The sequence below is a fragment of the Penaeus vannamei genome, chromosome 13 (genome assembly GCF_042767895.1).
Source record: "Penaeus vannamei isolate JL-2024 chromosome 13, ASM4276789v1, whole genome shotgun sequence".
NCBI lineage: Eukaryota > Metazoa > Arthropoda > Malacostraca > Decapoda > Penaeidae > Penaeus > Penaeus vannamei.
Genome location: NC_091561.1, coordinates 29,320,389 through 29,335,388, shown reverse-complemented (window position 1 = coordinate 29,335,388; position 15,000 = coordinate 29,320,389). Strand labels below are relative to the sequence as shown.

The window sequence follows — 15,000 nt, the reverse complement described above, 5'->3', positions numbered from 1 at the left end:
GTCATACTAGTCACTGCAACATACAATATTTTCTAACTAGATAGCCATACCACACGAACACGCACACATTACACACACTACCAGCGAACCACGCATTACCCGTTCGTCAAGCCATCGACGTCTCAATTAAGAACAAAAAGGAACGAAAAAACTCGACCTCACGAAACTACCTGCGATGGCGTGGAGTGACTTCGTGGATTGGCTGGACGAGAACAAGGTCGTTCTCATTGCTGTCACCTGCTCAGGTAAGGCCGTAATTCTAGCGACTTCGTTGTAATAAAAAAAAGAGTATGAAAGGTTTGCTATACGCGGTTGTCACGCTTCACACGAGGAATATAAAGAGAATGAACGATTTTACGAAACCTTACGTTCGATCATTTGTCCCTTCATTAAAAACGTTAATTGCATGCTTTGTTCCCTGAAATAATTCACCCTTAGCCATATTGCCAGGATGAATTATTGATTAGTATTCTATTTTTCTATACCTTAATTACTGAGATTTATCGTTGCTCTCGGTGATATAAATCTCCGAGTCGGCTTTATTCTCGTTTTATTTTTTCCAGCAAAGTAAAGATTTATTAAAAAGTAATTAGAGTTGAGTCCCAGTTAAAACAAATTCCGATTTTCAACACACTCGTCCTAGCCGGAACCCGGGAACAGCAGGAAGAGGGGAAGCTGTACAAGCGATGACCGTAGTCCGTCTTACGCTGTAATTGGTTTAGTGCAAGTCTATGGTCGAGAGAATGCTGCGAGAAAACGCAGTTCGGATTGTTCTTGATTGTTTCATTGCCTTGTCTGTATCTGATAAATGACCCTCTCTTTTTTTTCTTTCTGACTTGCTCTCTTCCTTTCCTTCTCTCTCTCTCTCTCTCTCTCTCTCTCTCTCTCTCTCTCTCTCTCTCTCTCTCTCTCTCTCTCTCTCTCTCTCTCTCTCTCTCTCTCTCTCTCTCTCCCTCTCCCTCTCCCTCTCTCTCTCCCTCTCCCTCTCCCTCTCCCTCTCCCTCTCCCTCTCCCTCCCACTCCCTCTCTCCCTCCCTCCCACTCCCTCCCTCTCTCCCTCCCTCTCTCCCTCCCACTCCCTCCCTCTCCCTCCCTCCCTCCCTCTCTCTCTCTCTCCCTCTCCTCTCTTCCTTCTCTCCTCCTTCCTCCTCTCTTCCTTCCTCCTCTCCTCCTTCCTCCTTCCTCCTCTCCTCCTTCGTCCGTCCTCCTCTCCTCCTTCCTCCTCTTCTTTTCCCTCTCCCCTTCTTCCTTCCCCTTCTCTCTTTCCCACTCTAACTTCCTTTGTGTCCTTTACTCCGCTCAGTTTTACAAAAGAATTGCAAATTCCTTTCCCGTAAGCACTATCTCCGTCGCCGAGCGAGCCGTTATCGTCACTCCCAGTCGAGGGGACACGTGTCCAGGCTGACCACAGGGAGAGAGAGCAGCTTTGAAAGGGAATTCTCCGGTCATCGTTAAGTGGATGTCTCGATAACGTTGAAGTGCACGTCATAAACGAAGGCTTGAATGGTGATGCAAAAGAGGGTGTAAGAGATTTGAATTGAAAAGGTCAATGGATACAAGAAGGGTTAATGGGTGACTAGCTTGTGCGGATAGATTGTTGCTATTAAGTAATTACAGATCTTGTCTGTTTGGTTTATACGTGTGTCTCACTGGTTAACTTGCTAAATGGCTTAACACTTCCCTGGCTTTCCTTTCCCATCCTTCCTTTCCTTGATCTTCCTTATATGTTCACTTCACCCTTCATTTAATAACTTTCTTAATTATGTTATGGGCCTGGATTACCTGCCTTCGCTACCTTGTAATTACCTTGTCTGGGTGTCACCTTGTCTTCTCTCCCTGCCTCTCGCAAGCCAACAAGTTCAAAGAAACCTTCAGACGAACTAATCAACAGGTTACTAGATATGCAACGATATAAAAGAATATATCAGTAAAAGCATTTAAAAACTTTAAGCTCCTTACTGGCGCCCAAGAACAACATTTCTTCAGGGACTCGCAGAAGCTGCTGTGCTCGGGCGCTGCGTGTGACACGACCCTTGATGGCTTCATCGAGAGTTGATAGGCTAAAAAGTCTTCGCCCAGGCAGCGATCGCAGGGAAAGAGCCGAGTGATAGTCTTGTTGATGGAGGTCATGCATCGAGTTGACTGATTATGTGACGTTCTCTGTCGTTATCTTTTGAAAAAAGAGTATTGCAATGACGGCTTTACATCTGAGTAGTCAGTACGATCGAATAACGTAAACAATGATACGGAAGGATACTTGTTTTTGCTCTCTTTTTTTTTTAGTACTAAAGATTGCAATGTAACGATAATACCGTTAAAACGAAAACGATGATGACAAAGTGCAAGCTTATTCAAGAAGCGATGGCGATCATAAAGAATAACAACAGAAATCTTATGGGATGCCACCTTGTTTACGACAAAGAATTGGAATCTGTCTATCGATCATCCGAAAGGAATCTGATACGCGCGTTAATCTCACTAGCCAGAAGAGAGAAAGAGGAAGGAGGAAGGGCAAGAAAAAGGGAAGAAGGCAAACACGGAGAGGACAGACAGATAGGAAGAGCCGTAGAGGAGGAGAAAGAGCGAGAGTGAGTACGTGGGGATGTATAAGATAGAAACGGAAAGAGAAACGAGAGAGAGAGATGCAGAAAAGGATAAGGTCAAACAGAAAAAAAAAACAAAGAGAAAACCGGGAAGAGCAGGGAAGGAAGAGTAAAAGCGCCAGCAAAGTACGCTGTTCTTAAAATAGACATTTCAGTCCTTCAGCAATTCATATCTCGTGGAAGATTTGGCCTACTTTGTGCATCGCTCATCTGGATGAAAGAGCGAAACAAAGGACTACGAAAAATGCGAAGAGAAGAAAGAAAGAAGTATGCGAGGACATTACAACGATAACATCAACAAGAATATGGTAAAGAAATCAAGAAAATAAAACCAACTGAGAAAGTGACATTTTATTGATTATTATTACTCATTATTATCTACGTAGTAATGATAATAATAATTATTATGACAATAATAATAATTATTACTATTGTAAGTGTTATACATCATTATTTAATCATTCTTATGATTATCATTGTTATCATTATCTTGTTATCATAATAAATACTATTGTTGTTTTGTTTTTACCATTCTCATCATCATCATCCCTATTATCAATACTGCTCTGCCTTGAAGCAATAGTAGCAATAATCATCTAATTTGGTACGGACGAAAGCCGTAAGAATAATAACCCTTGCAACAGTGATGACAATTTCAACGACAAAGCAAGGAATTTAAACGAGTAGCAAACTGCTAATTTGTCTGAGTGCAAAAGCGTGTCGACTTTCAAATGATTCACTAATGGTTGTTACTGTGCCCGAGAGCTGTTAGCAGGATCTAGGCTTGGCAACAATTTAGACTGACGTAGGGTTAACTCCTCGCACCCTTGCAATTAACATGTCCGTGAGAGAGTGGATGTGATGAGCATTTAAATGAGGACAACTGTTCGAGTTTTTATTTTATGTATGTTTTTGTGAGCCACTCTTGGCTGACCCCGGCAACAATTAACAAGGTCTATGTACTATACAGACTGTGACAATTAATGGCTTACACGCGATGTTGTTTGTTGTTTGTTTATCTATTTCTTTTTGTATGACCTTATCCACATATGTCTCTTTATTTATTGATTTATTTAGTTATTCATCCATTGGTTTATATATACGTATATCTATCTATCTATTGAATTCCTCATGAATTTATCCATTTGTTTATTTATTTATTTCATCTATTTAATTATTCATTCATTTTTTGGCTAGTTTAATTGTTTATTTATTTGTCTATTCATTCTTTCATCCATTTATGTGCTTGTCTGTCTGTTTATTGTCCTCGCTACGCATGCCAAAGCCCGGAAAACAACCCTATGTTCCTATTCCTGGTTATCTCAGCTGACCTATGACCTTTTGCGACCTAGATTTCATTTTTTATATAAATCCCGTCATTAATTGAGTGGACGCCAAGCACACGTGCTTGTATAGACCTGCAGGCTTGGTATTAGTATACTTGGATTTCTTTCCTTTTTTGGGATAAGCTTAATTTTTTATTCTATAATTTAAGGCCTAATATAGTACCTCCTTTGACCTCGTCATCCACGGAACTTCAGACATTGACCTTTGACACATCCATGCACCTAAAGATGACCTGCGCTGCTGCCATGAGGAGCTGGGGAGCGAATTAGCCGGAGGACGAGGGGGAAGGAGACGGAAATAGGATCCGTTGATGGGAATCCTTACGTGAGCGTCAGCCCGGCTCTCATAACATCTCTCCTTGCCCTTCTCTCTCTCTCTCGCTCTTTCTGTCTTTCTCTGTTTGGAATTCTCTCTTTTTGGCTGTCTTTGGATTTCTCTTCGTGCTTTTTCTTTGATTTTGCCTTTTCTTTCTTTTTGTCTTTCCCTTTCTCTCTCTCTCATTCTTTCTCTTTCTCTCTCTTTCTCTTCCTCTCTTTCTCTCTTTCTCTCTTTCTCTCTCTCACTCTCTCTCTCTCTCTCTTTCTCTCTCTCTCTCTCTCTCTCTCTTTCTCTCTCTCTCTCTCTCTCTCTCTCTCTCTCTCTCTCTCTCTCCCTCTCCCTCTCCCTCTCCCTCTCCCTCTCCCTCTCCCTCTCCCTCTCCCTCTCCCTCTCCCTCTCCCTCTCCCTCTCCCTCTCCCTCTCCCTCTCCCTCTCCCTCTCTCTCCCCGCGCCGAAGCTGAACTGAGATGTAATTGCAACACTGCGGTTGCGGTGCATTTTCCCGCCGCGGATTGGCACCTGATCGCGCGTGTCGGATGTCGCAAGCGAGTGTCTCGTGCTTGCTCCTCGCCTCATGACCTGCTTGCGCCTTGCCTCCTGCTTGCGCCTTGCCTCACGGCCTGCTGGCTCCTGTGACTGCGGCTCACCAGGATACGCGATCGCTTTCCCGCAAGAACCTCGGTCACTGTTGCCATTGATATTTCCATAAAACCGCAAGACATACGATATTAAAAATTCCTCATTTTCCCGCTAGAAAAAGGACTTAAAAATCGCCAAATATGGAATAAGCCTTCAAAAAAAAAAAAAAATCCGCTAGATCACACCAGAGAGATATAGACCTGGCGGGAAAATGGCAACACTGACTTCGTTGCCCGCCAATTTCTCATCCTTCCCCCCCCCCCCTTCCCCATCCCCCTCCCTCCCCCTCCGTGAGTCTCATCCTGGTCCTTGTGCAGAGACGGAGACGCATCAGTGAGGTTCAAGAGAGAGGGAAACAGGAGCACATAATTTGCGTTTTTCTTATTCGTTAATTTGTTTGTTTACTTAAGTCATTCATTTATTTATTCTGTAGCTTCTTTTATTCACCACTTATTTATTTATTGTATCTGAAATTTCTTTTAAATGTTTCCTCGAGCTTTCATATTTACCAATCGTCTTTCTACTAATATTAATGTTATCACCATCGTTATCGTTCTTAATGATAATGCTAATGATGATTAATGCTGTTGTTGTTATTATTATTAATGATCATTAGCATCATCTTTATTGTTATTATTATTATTATCATTAATATTATGATTCTTATTATTATCATTACTACTATTATTACTATTATTATCATCATCATCATCATCACTATTATTATTATTATTATTATTATTATTATTATTACTGTTAACATTGTTATCATCATTATTATCATTATCATCACCTTCATTATCATTATTATTACAATCGTTATTGTTATTATGATTATTATTATTATTATCATCATTACTATTAATATCATTATCACTGTTATTATCATTAACATCCTCAACATCTTCACCACCATCATCATCATTATCATTGTTATTTTTATTTTTATTATTGTTATTATTATTATCATCATCATCGTCATCATTATCATCATCATTATCATTATCATATTTTTTTCAATAGAATTACCGCCATTTCCATCATTATCAATGTTATCATTTTTTTCATTATTAGTATTGTCATTGTTATGATTATTGTTGCTGTTATTATTATTATTGTTATTATTATTATTATTATTATTATTATTATTATTATTATTATTATTATTATTATTATTATCATTATTATTATTATCATTATCATTATTATTATTATAATCCTTATCATCATTATTGTTGTTATTATTACTATTTTATTATCATTAATATTGTCATCTTCACGTTCATCATCACCACCATCATCATCATCATCATTGTCCCTACTGATATTATAATTATAGCAATAATTATGATAGTGTTATTATCGTCGTTGTTATTATTACTATTATTATACTTTTTGTTATTATCACTACAGCTTTTATTGTTATCATTATTATTATTATTATCATTATTATTAATATTATTATCATTATTATTATTATTATCATTATTATTAATATTATTATCATTATTATTATTATTATCATTATTATTATTGTATTATTATTTTTATTATCATTATTGTTACTATCATTATTATTGTCATTATTATTATTGTTATTATTATTTCATTATCATTATCTTATTATTATTATTCCTATTATCATTGTTATTATTAATATTGTTATTATCATCATTATTATTATTATCATTACTATTACTATTACTATTATTATCATTGTTATTATTACTACTATTATTATTATTATTATTATTACTATCATCATCATCATCATCGTCTTTATCATTTTTGTTTTTATTATTATTTCTATTGTCATTGTCATTATCACTTTCATCATTATTAGTAGTAGTGGCTGTAATAAAGGTTATATAATTATTGCCATTATCATCATTGTCTTTGTCACCATTATTGTTGTCATAATTAGAATCTTTTTCATTAGTAATATAATTATTCATCACTATTATTATCATTATTATTAGTATATTTATTTTGTTACCATTATTATTCGCGTTGTCTTTATCATTTGTATCATCATTATCATTGTTATCATTAGCATCAGCATTGTTTTTATTATCATTATTATAATTATTAATATTATTGGTATTATCATTATTATAATTATCATCATCATTATTATTATTGTTGTTGTCGTTGTTGTTATTATTATCATTAGTAGTAGTTGTAGTAGTAGTAGTAGTAGTAGTATCATTATTGTTATTATTCATTATTATCATTATTATTATTATTATTACTATAATTTTTATCTTATATACTGTTAAAACTTATCACTATACTTATTTCAATTATTAGTAGTATCATTATCATAATTATAAAAATCATTATTGTTATTGTTATTCTTTTCTTATTATTATTATTTTCGGTGTTATTGTCATTATTATCATTGTTATTATCATTACTAGTACGTCTACTGCTATTATGTTTTATCATTATTATCATCATTACTCTTATCACTATTATTATTTTCGTCATTATTATAATCTTTATTATCATTATTATTATTATCATTATTATTATTATTATTATTATTATTATTATTATTATTATTATTATTATTATTATTATTATTATTATTATTATTATTATTATTATTATTATTATCGTTATTTTGGTTATTATTAATATTATCATTATTATTATTATTATTATTGTTAGTAGTAGTAGTAGTAGTAATAGTACTGTTACTATAATAATAATGATGATGATAATAATAGATATAATAATGATAATGATAATACCAATAGTATTAATGATAATTATCATTATTATTATTTTCATTATTATTATTACTATTGTTGTTATTATCATTATTTATCATTATTATTATTATCATTGTTACTTTCCACCGTTATACTAATCATGACTATCATCATTATCATTATTATTACTATAATCATTGATAACATTATTTCCATTGTTATTATTATTGTTGTTATGATTGTCATTATCATTATCATCATTTTTTTATATAATTATGTTATTGACGTTACTAGTAATATCATTTGTATATTATTGTCATCATTATCATTATTAATATTCTTATCATTATTTTCATTATTGTTGTTGGTGTTATTATTGTTATCATTATCATTTTTATTATCATAGTTATTATTATTGTTATCATTATTATTATCATTAAGAACATGATATATTGATAATAATAGTAATGTTAATGATTATATCAATGACAATGATGATAATAGTAACAATAATGAAGTATCAGCACTGATAGTAATTATACCATTAAGGATGAGACGTGTAATAATAATCATAGTAAGGGTAATGATGATTATCACAAACTTATCAAAATTATAATCATTGTTCTTGTCAGCATTGTCTTCACCTTCCTAATATTCTTTTATAACATTGAGATTTTTATCATTACCTCATAATCATTATCATTGTGATATATTCTTTTATCATAAGTTACAAAGTTCTCCCATAACGAGTTGGCATAACAGTAACTTATTGATATTAAGGTCCTTCTCGCACGTTACTGAATGTGGTCAGAAAAAGAACTTTCAGTCTCTCTACATTTATTCTGTTAGCCTCATTATTAATCCATAACAGTGTGATTAATGCATGAAATGGGTTTCAGTTTTGTGCAAGAGTCAGCGATGCACAACCATATTAGAAATATGTATTTTATCTAATCAATAATCTTGAAAGACAAAAAAATATATATATCAGCTGTGTGCAATGAAACTGAACACCGCCCTCTGTCTCGGTCTTCACTGCCCCCTCTGGGTAGAGTTTCTAAACAGACCGTTAAATTGTGTAAACAAGCGCTGCCTCAGGACCGAGACGATCCCTTCAGCCGGGAATGAACGGCCGAATGCTTAGAGAAATCGAGTGACGCAAATCATTTCCCAACACAATATCCCTTTACTAAACTCTTCATATCTGTAGGGAGTTTTTACTCAGGTGTAGGGCTGTAAATTGCAAGATTGCGATTTTCATGTAATTTTGCGATATTTTGGCATACATTTTTTTCTTGGGGGGGGGGGCAGAATTGTTCTTTAGTAAATTTCTTTGTGCTTCAACGAATATACCCTATATTTATTTTTAAGGCTATACCTCTTTAAGTGTAACACTTTTGCCTCCTCAATGCATCACTTTACTCTTTACTCTCACCCTTTTATTTCTTTATATCTTTACTCACGGTCTCAGACAATTAATTTCCTCGTGAGTCTGGCCACAGTAGGATAATTCTCTCCAAGCTCTAGTTCTTTCGTCGGGTCTTCAGGTCTCGCTCTTGGCGCTTCATGATAAAGACCTGAAGGGCGCCCATGCAAAACAGGTTGTGAATGGGCGTCCTGAGGATCCTGAAGACACTGCAGGCCGGGGACAAAGGGCCATAAAGCAGGGCTCAGAGTGTGTCCTCAGAAGATCTCGCCGTCTGCTGCAAGGACTTCTCGAAATTCTTTGCGCCAGGAAATTATAATGATAATCGTGATAAACAGCAGTAATCTTGGAAATGATTAACAATATTGATAAGAATGATAATAATGTTCATGATAAGAATAAAAGTCAAAATAAGAGTAATAACAGTACTACTAATAACGATAATAGTAATAATGATGATGCTAATGATAATCGTTTCATTAGTAAAACCCATACAGATTTACAATCAGGAGACGCATACACACCGCATCAAAGACGTACAGCTTAATACACGATACAGTGTATTTGCAAAAGCGGTCAGCGGTCAACTCCACTAGTCTAAAAATGAAAGAATTAGATTTAAAACACATTGACAACAGTCCGTCTTTACAGGCTGCTGTTCACTGAAAGCTTAAATGACTTCAATGGCCCGCGCCTGCACCTCCCCTTCCACCCCCCCTCCCCCACACACACACACACACACACCCCGTCACTCAACTCATGCAGTCTTCCTTCAGTGTTTTTTTTTTCGATGGGTGTGAGGATGTGGTGACATACTTATGACGAGGGTGGTGATTGATTCAAATTTTCCTAAATGATGCCAGATACTACATGATTAAAACTATGTAAATCAGCAACTAGATCTGTGTGTGTGTAACAAAGAACTTACGAACATTATTTGGTTCACCGTTTGGTTTATTACCGGTGCTATTATAGTAAAGTCTAAAATAATCTATATAATTCATTTTCATTAATGATGTTCCGCACCCTCATTCTGAACCAACAGAACCCGCCTTGTGTGCCTGCATTATGTTGCCCTCGTCTATTGTGTTGCCCTGGAACCGCGTCCTCCTACTAATTGCCTTCATTAAAGGAACAGGAGCAGACAAACCATGTCCTAAAAGTTATATTTATGCCTTTCATTTCTACAGTATCCATTATACTTTGCTATACTTTCATGTCACATCAACATAGAAGCTGCGGAAGAGATTTCTTAATGTATAGTTGTGGGTTCCATCAGCAGTATCCGGCACAGCAGAGGAAATGTCTCCACAAAAATCAGGCGATCCCGAGGGCTGACCTAAGAAAATCTTGGAAAATAAAGCAACTACAATAGAAATTTAGAAGCATACTAATAAACAAACGAACAAAAGAAAAAAAAGCACCCTTGCTCCCCCTTAATTCTTTTTTTATTTCCTATTTCAGTTTTGATAAAGTAAAATAATATTCTTGAACCTCGGCATGCCATAAAACTCAACTCTTGCCTTTATTAATCTATGCTGTTCATCTGTCCCATTTTCTACTTGCCGTCTGTCTCAAAGCTCTAGCAAGGCCTAATCAGTGAGAGAGAGAGGGAGAAAGTGAGAGACAGAGAAAGAGATATAGAGAGAGAAAAGCAATAATAATAAGATAAAGGAAAACATCCAGTACGCCTAAAAGTTGGATCATTGTCTTGGCCTGACTTAAGTCATGACTATCATAACAATAATCAGTGTTTTTAAATTCTCTCTCTAATAATGGGTTGTCATTCATTCATATGTTTAGTCACATTTCATAATTTAATCTAATCCTTTCTGTGACTAATTATTATTGTTATTATTATCACTATCCTGACCTTACTGAAAGTTCAGAATAATAACCGTATGCATGATTTTTTTTTCTTTTCTTTTCTTTTTATTTATCAAAAACTTCTGCGTAACCGAAAACTCATAAGAGGAGGAGGTCGAGTGAGAGTAAGAGCCGTTCTTGTTAGAGGAAAGGGAAGGAGATATGCAGACAGATGGGCAGAAGAAAACATACACGGAAACTTAAAATAGGTAAACAAAAAATGGGAGGGTGATGACCAAGAAAAAAATGAGGAAAAAAGAGGCGGGGGACTCACAAAGCAAAACTAAGGAGCAAAGAGGGACAAACAGGCAGACAGAAATAGATAGTAAATGAGAGAAAAAGAGATATAAGGAAAGAGAGAGAGAGAGAAAGGAATAAAAGAAGAAAACGAAGGTCAGGTAGATAGGACATGAGATAGCGGCGACCCGAAGAGACGTGTGACATGATGAAAAATGAAAATCTTAGTCTTTACATTACTAGGATAACAGAGAAGTTCCGCGATGAGGAAGCAATCGACTATGAAGACATTGGTGATAGATGGCCTCAAGGACGCGGGGTCATATGACTTTGAGAAATAAACCGTTTTGATGACGCTATTGAAAGAACAAAGAAGATGTTGCAAATATATAATACGATTTAACATGACTAATATCCTAATTAATACACAAATCTGATTTTCTTAAGATAACTGGAACAAAACAAAGTTGCAGCGTCACATTTTCTTTCACTGAGTACGCGTCGACGGGCGAACGCGCTCACAGAAGTAAACACAAGGAAACATCGGTCGCAGAACTGGCAGAACCTGTCCGACCTGCCCCGACCACGCCTCGGGTGCTCCACGTCATTTGATCCGAACTCGAGGCGCGAGTGATGAGAGGAAGGAAGGAACTGGGGAAGGAGACAGAGAGAAACTGAGAGGGGGGAGGGATTGGAAGGAAGAGAGAGAGGGGAGGGAGGGAGGGAGAGAGAAAGAGAGGAAGGGGCAGAAAGATAGAGAGAGAGAGTTCATGACAGATAAGAGATAGATGGAAGGAGGAAGACAAAAACAGAGGAAAGGAAGTAAGTCAAAGAGGTAAAAGCGGAGGAAGAAGGAAGAAAAAAAGACAGAGGTAGACAGAGAGAAGAGAATGAAAAACAAGCAGAAAGAGAAAAGAACGAGGGGAGAGAAAGGGAAAGAAAGAGGCATGCAGACACAGAACCCAAGGTTGTTATGGTTCACAGATGGGAGACGGGAAGACGATTGGCAGAGATGGACAGACAAGCAAACAAAGGCAAGAATGCAGTCACTTAACCGGACGTTTCTCGTTTTTCTTTACTGATGACATCGCTGAGTCTTCTGCAGTCCCTCGGATCCTTCAACTTTAGAAAGGAGCACACACACACTCGCACACGCACACATACTCATACGCACACGCACGCGCGAATTGTGTGAAGAATTGTGGGGGGTGTAAGATTAATCCAATTGAATGACTGTAATTGTCATGCTTGCCAGATTCCAAGGAGAGACGAATGGCGGCGTGAGGGGGGGGGGGGGGGGGGCAAACGAGGTCATTCAGCCCTCGGTGACCGGAGGACCGCGACCTCCTGTCAGCGCTTTGCAACTTTAAGGTTATTAATGTTATCAAACTTTGCAGACTTTCATCGTGAACGATTTTTTAATCCTTTTTTTCTCTTTCATTTTCATTAACTGCATACACATGAATACACTCTTCGCTTATATATAATATATATATATATATATATATATATATATATATATATATATATATATATATATATATATATAGAGAGAGAGAGAGAGAGAGAGAGAGAGAGAGAGAGAGAGAGAGAGAGAGAGAGAGAGAGAGAGAGAGAGAGAGAAAGAGACAGAGACAGAGAGACAGAGATACACACACACACACACACACACACACACACACACACACACACACACACACACACACACACACACACACACACACACACACACACACACACACACACACACACACACACACACACACACACACACACACATATATATATATATATATATATATATATATATATATATATATATATATATATATATATATATATATATATATATATATATGCGTGCGTGCGTATATGTATGTGTGTGTGTGTGTGTGAATATATATGTACATATATACATATATATACATCTGTCAAACACAGAGAGAGAGAGAGGACGTGTGTGTGCGTGTAACAGATGTATTTGTATAGTTGTGTTTCCTCCGGCGCTGCCCCATTCCCGCTTGTGCCCATCGCCACCTCCCCCCCCTCCCCCTCCCGCCCCGCCTTCCCCAGCCTGCCCCTCGCCACCGTGCCCGTCTGCCCGCCTGCATTCCCCCAGGCCCTTCGCCCCGTCCGCATTCTGACCCTAACCCTTCAACCCCGCGGTCCCCCTCGAGGTCGACGCCAAGCCGTTCGAGCGCCAATCAGAGAGCGAGACAGAGAGGCGCTGGCGGGAGGGCCGGCTGGGTGTCGCCCTCGCTCTAGTTGCACCTTTGCAGCCCAAGTGCGAGGTGGTTGTCCTCGACCATGGAATACGCCGTGACTCTCATCCTCGGCTATGGTAGGTCCGTTATTGTAGGTCCGGGCGTCAGGGGGTGGGTGGGTTGTGGCGAATGTTGAAGAAGGGAATGAATGATATGAATGCATGATTTCGCGTGGTAGGGTGTGATCAGCATTCTGTTATCATAATGATCAGGAGAATTACACCATGCGATGGCTTGTATTTTTTCAGTTTTGTTACTTCTCCATTCAACATTTCTGCTTATTGCCATCAGTCTTTCCCTTTTAAGACTACATGTTGTTAAACTCTTGTACATACATCTTATACATTCGCTCCTGGATGCGTTCTATTTCAGGTACAGCCTCAAAATCTCAAACCGCATATTCATACCTCTAAAACGCCCTTAAATACCAGAATGGCGACCAAAAACAGCCGTGGATGAGGAAGACTTTGCATGTCGCTCTCGAACGCAAGCTTGTTTCAAATACCGTTTCCGCTTCGGGTTCCGCGCGCCTTGGGTTACAGCGTTGTTCACGGCCGGCCGCTGCGGTCCCGGTCTGCTTGCTGTGCTGCTGTTCCTTGGCGTCTTTCCTTCGACTGCTTCACCGGCAGAGCATTCCTCATTTTTTTGCTTCGTATTATCAGCATCATTATCATTACAATTACAATGATTACAATGTCACCATTGTACTCATTATCCTCATAATGATTTTCACTATTTCATTACTTTTATAGTTTTCACATTTTTCATCGTTTTCGCTATTATCATTATTATTATCATTAATATTGTTATAATCATTATTATGATTATCATTTGTATCATCGTTATTATCAAATATCATTTTCACCAATTTCTTAATATCCATATTTTTTTATTTTCATCATAATCAATCATAGTATTGTTGATGCTTTTATTATCATTATTACTTATTATTGTTATTACTGTTATTATTGTTATTATCATTATTATCATTATTATTATTATTATTATTATTATTATCATTATCATTACTACTACTACTACTATTATTATTATTATTATTATTACTATTATCATTATTATCATTATCATTATTATTATTATTATTATCATTATTATTATTATTATTTTCATTATTATTATTATCATTATTATTATCATTATTAGCATGATTATCATTATTATAATCATTATTATTATACTTATCATCATCATCATCATCATCATCATCATCATTCTCATTCTATCATTATCATTATTATTATCCTTATGATTTTCAGCGTTATCATCATCATTCACATTCTCATTATTGTTATCATTACTATCATCCTTATAACTATCATTACTGTTACCATCATCATTATCATCATCATCATTGTTATCATTATTGTCCTTATCATTTTTATTATCATCATTTATCCTTATGATTATCATCATCATCATTATCATTTTCATTATCATCATCCTTATCATCATCATCATTATCATCATTCTCATTATCATTATTATCATTTTTATCCTTATGACTACCATCATCATCAAATGTTTAATTCCTTTGACATTTACGTTATATCAATCCAGCGCTG

At 36.4% G+C, this 15,000-nt stretch overlaps 1 protein-coding gene across 3 annotated transcripts in view; it reads left to right on the top strand.

Annotated features, from left to right (window-relative positions):
* Positions 1–15,000, top strand: part of LOC113826886 (retinol dehydrogenase 13) — a 38,416-nt gene that overhangs the window by 1,156 nt on the left and 22,260 nt on the right. For 2 of the 3 annotated variants that reach the window (XM_027379799.2, XM_070129145.1), the window contains exon 2: positions 1–245. This exon is cut by the window's left edge and continues 607 nt beyond it. In XM_027379799.2, coding sequence (XP_027235600.1) covers positions 176–245 — 70 coding nt within the window. In that variant the 5' untranslated portion in view covers positions 1–175. Of the gene's footprint in view, positions 246–13,363; positions 13,495–15,000 lie in introns of those variants that run through there. The other variant, XM_070129146.1, reaches the window with a different exon arrangement.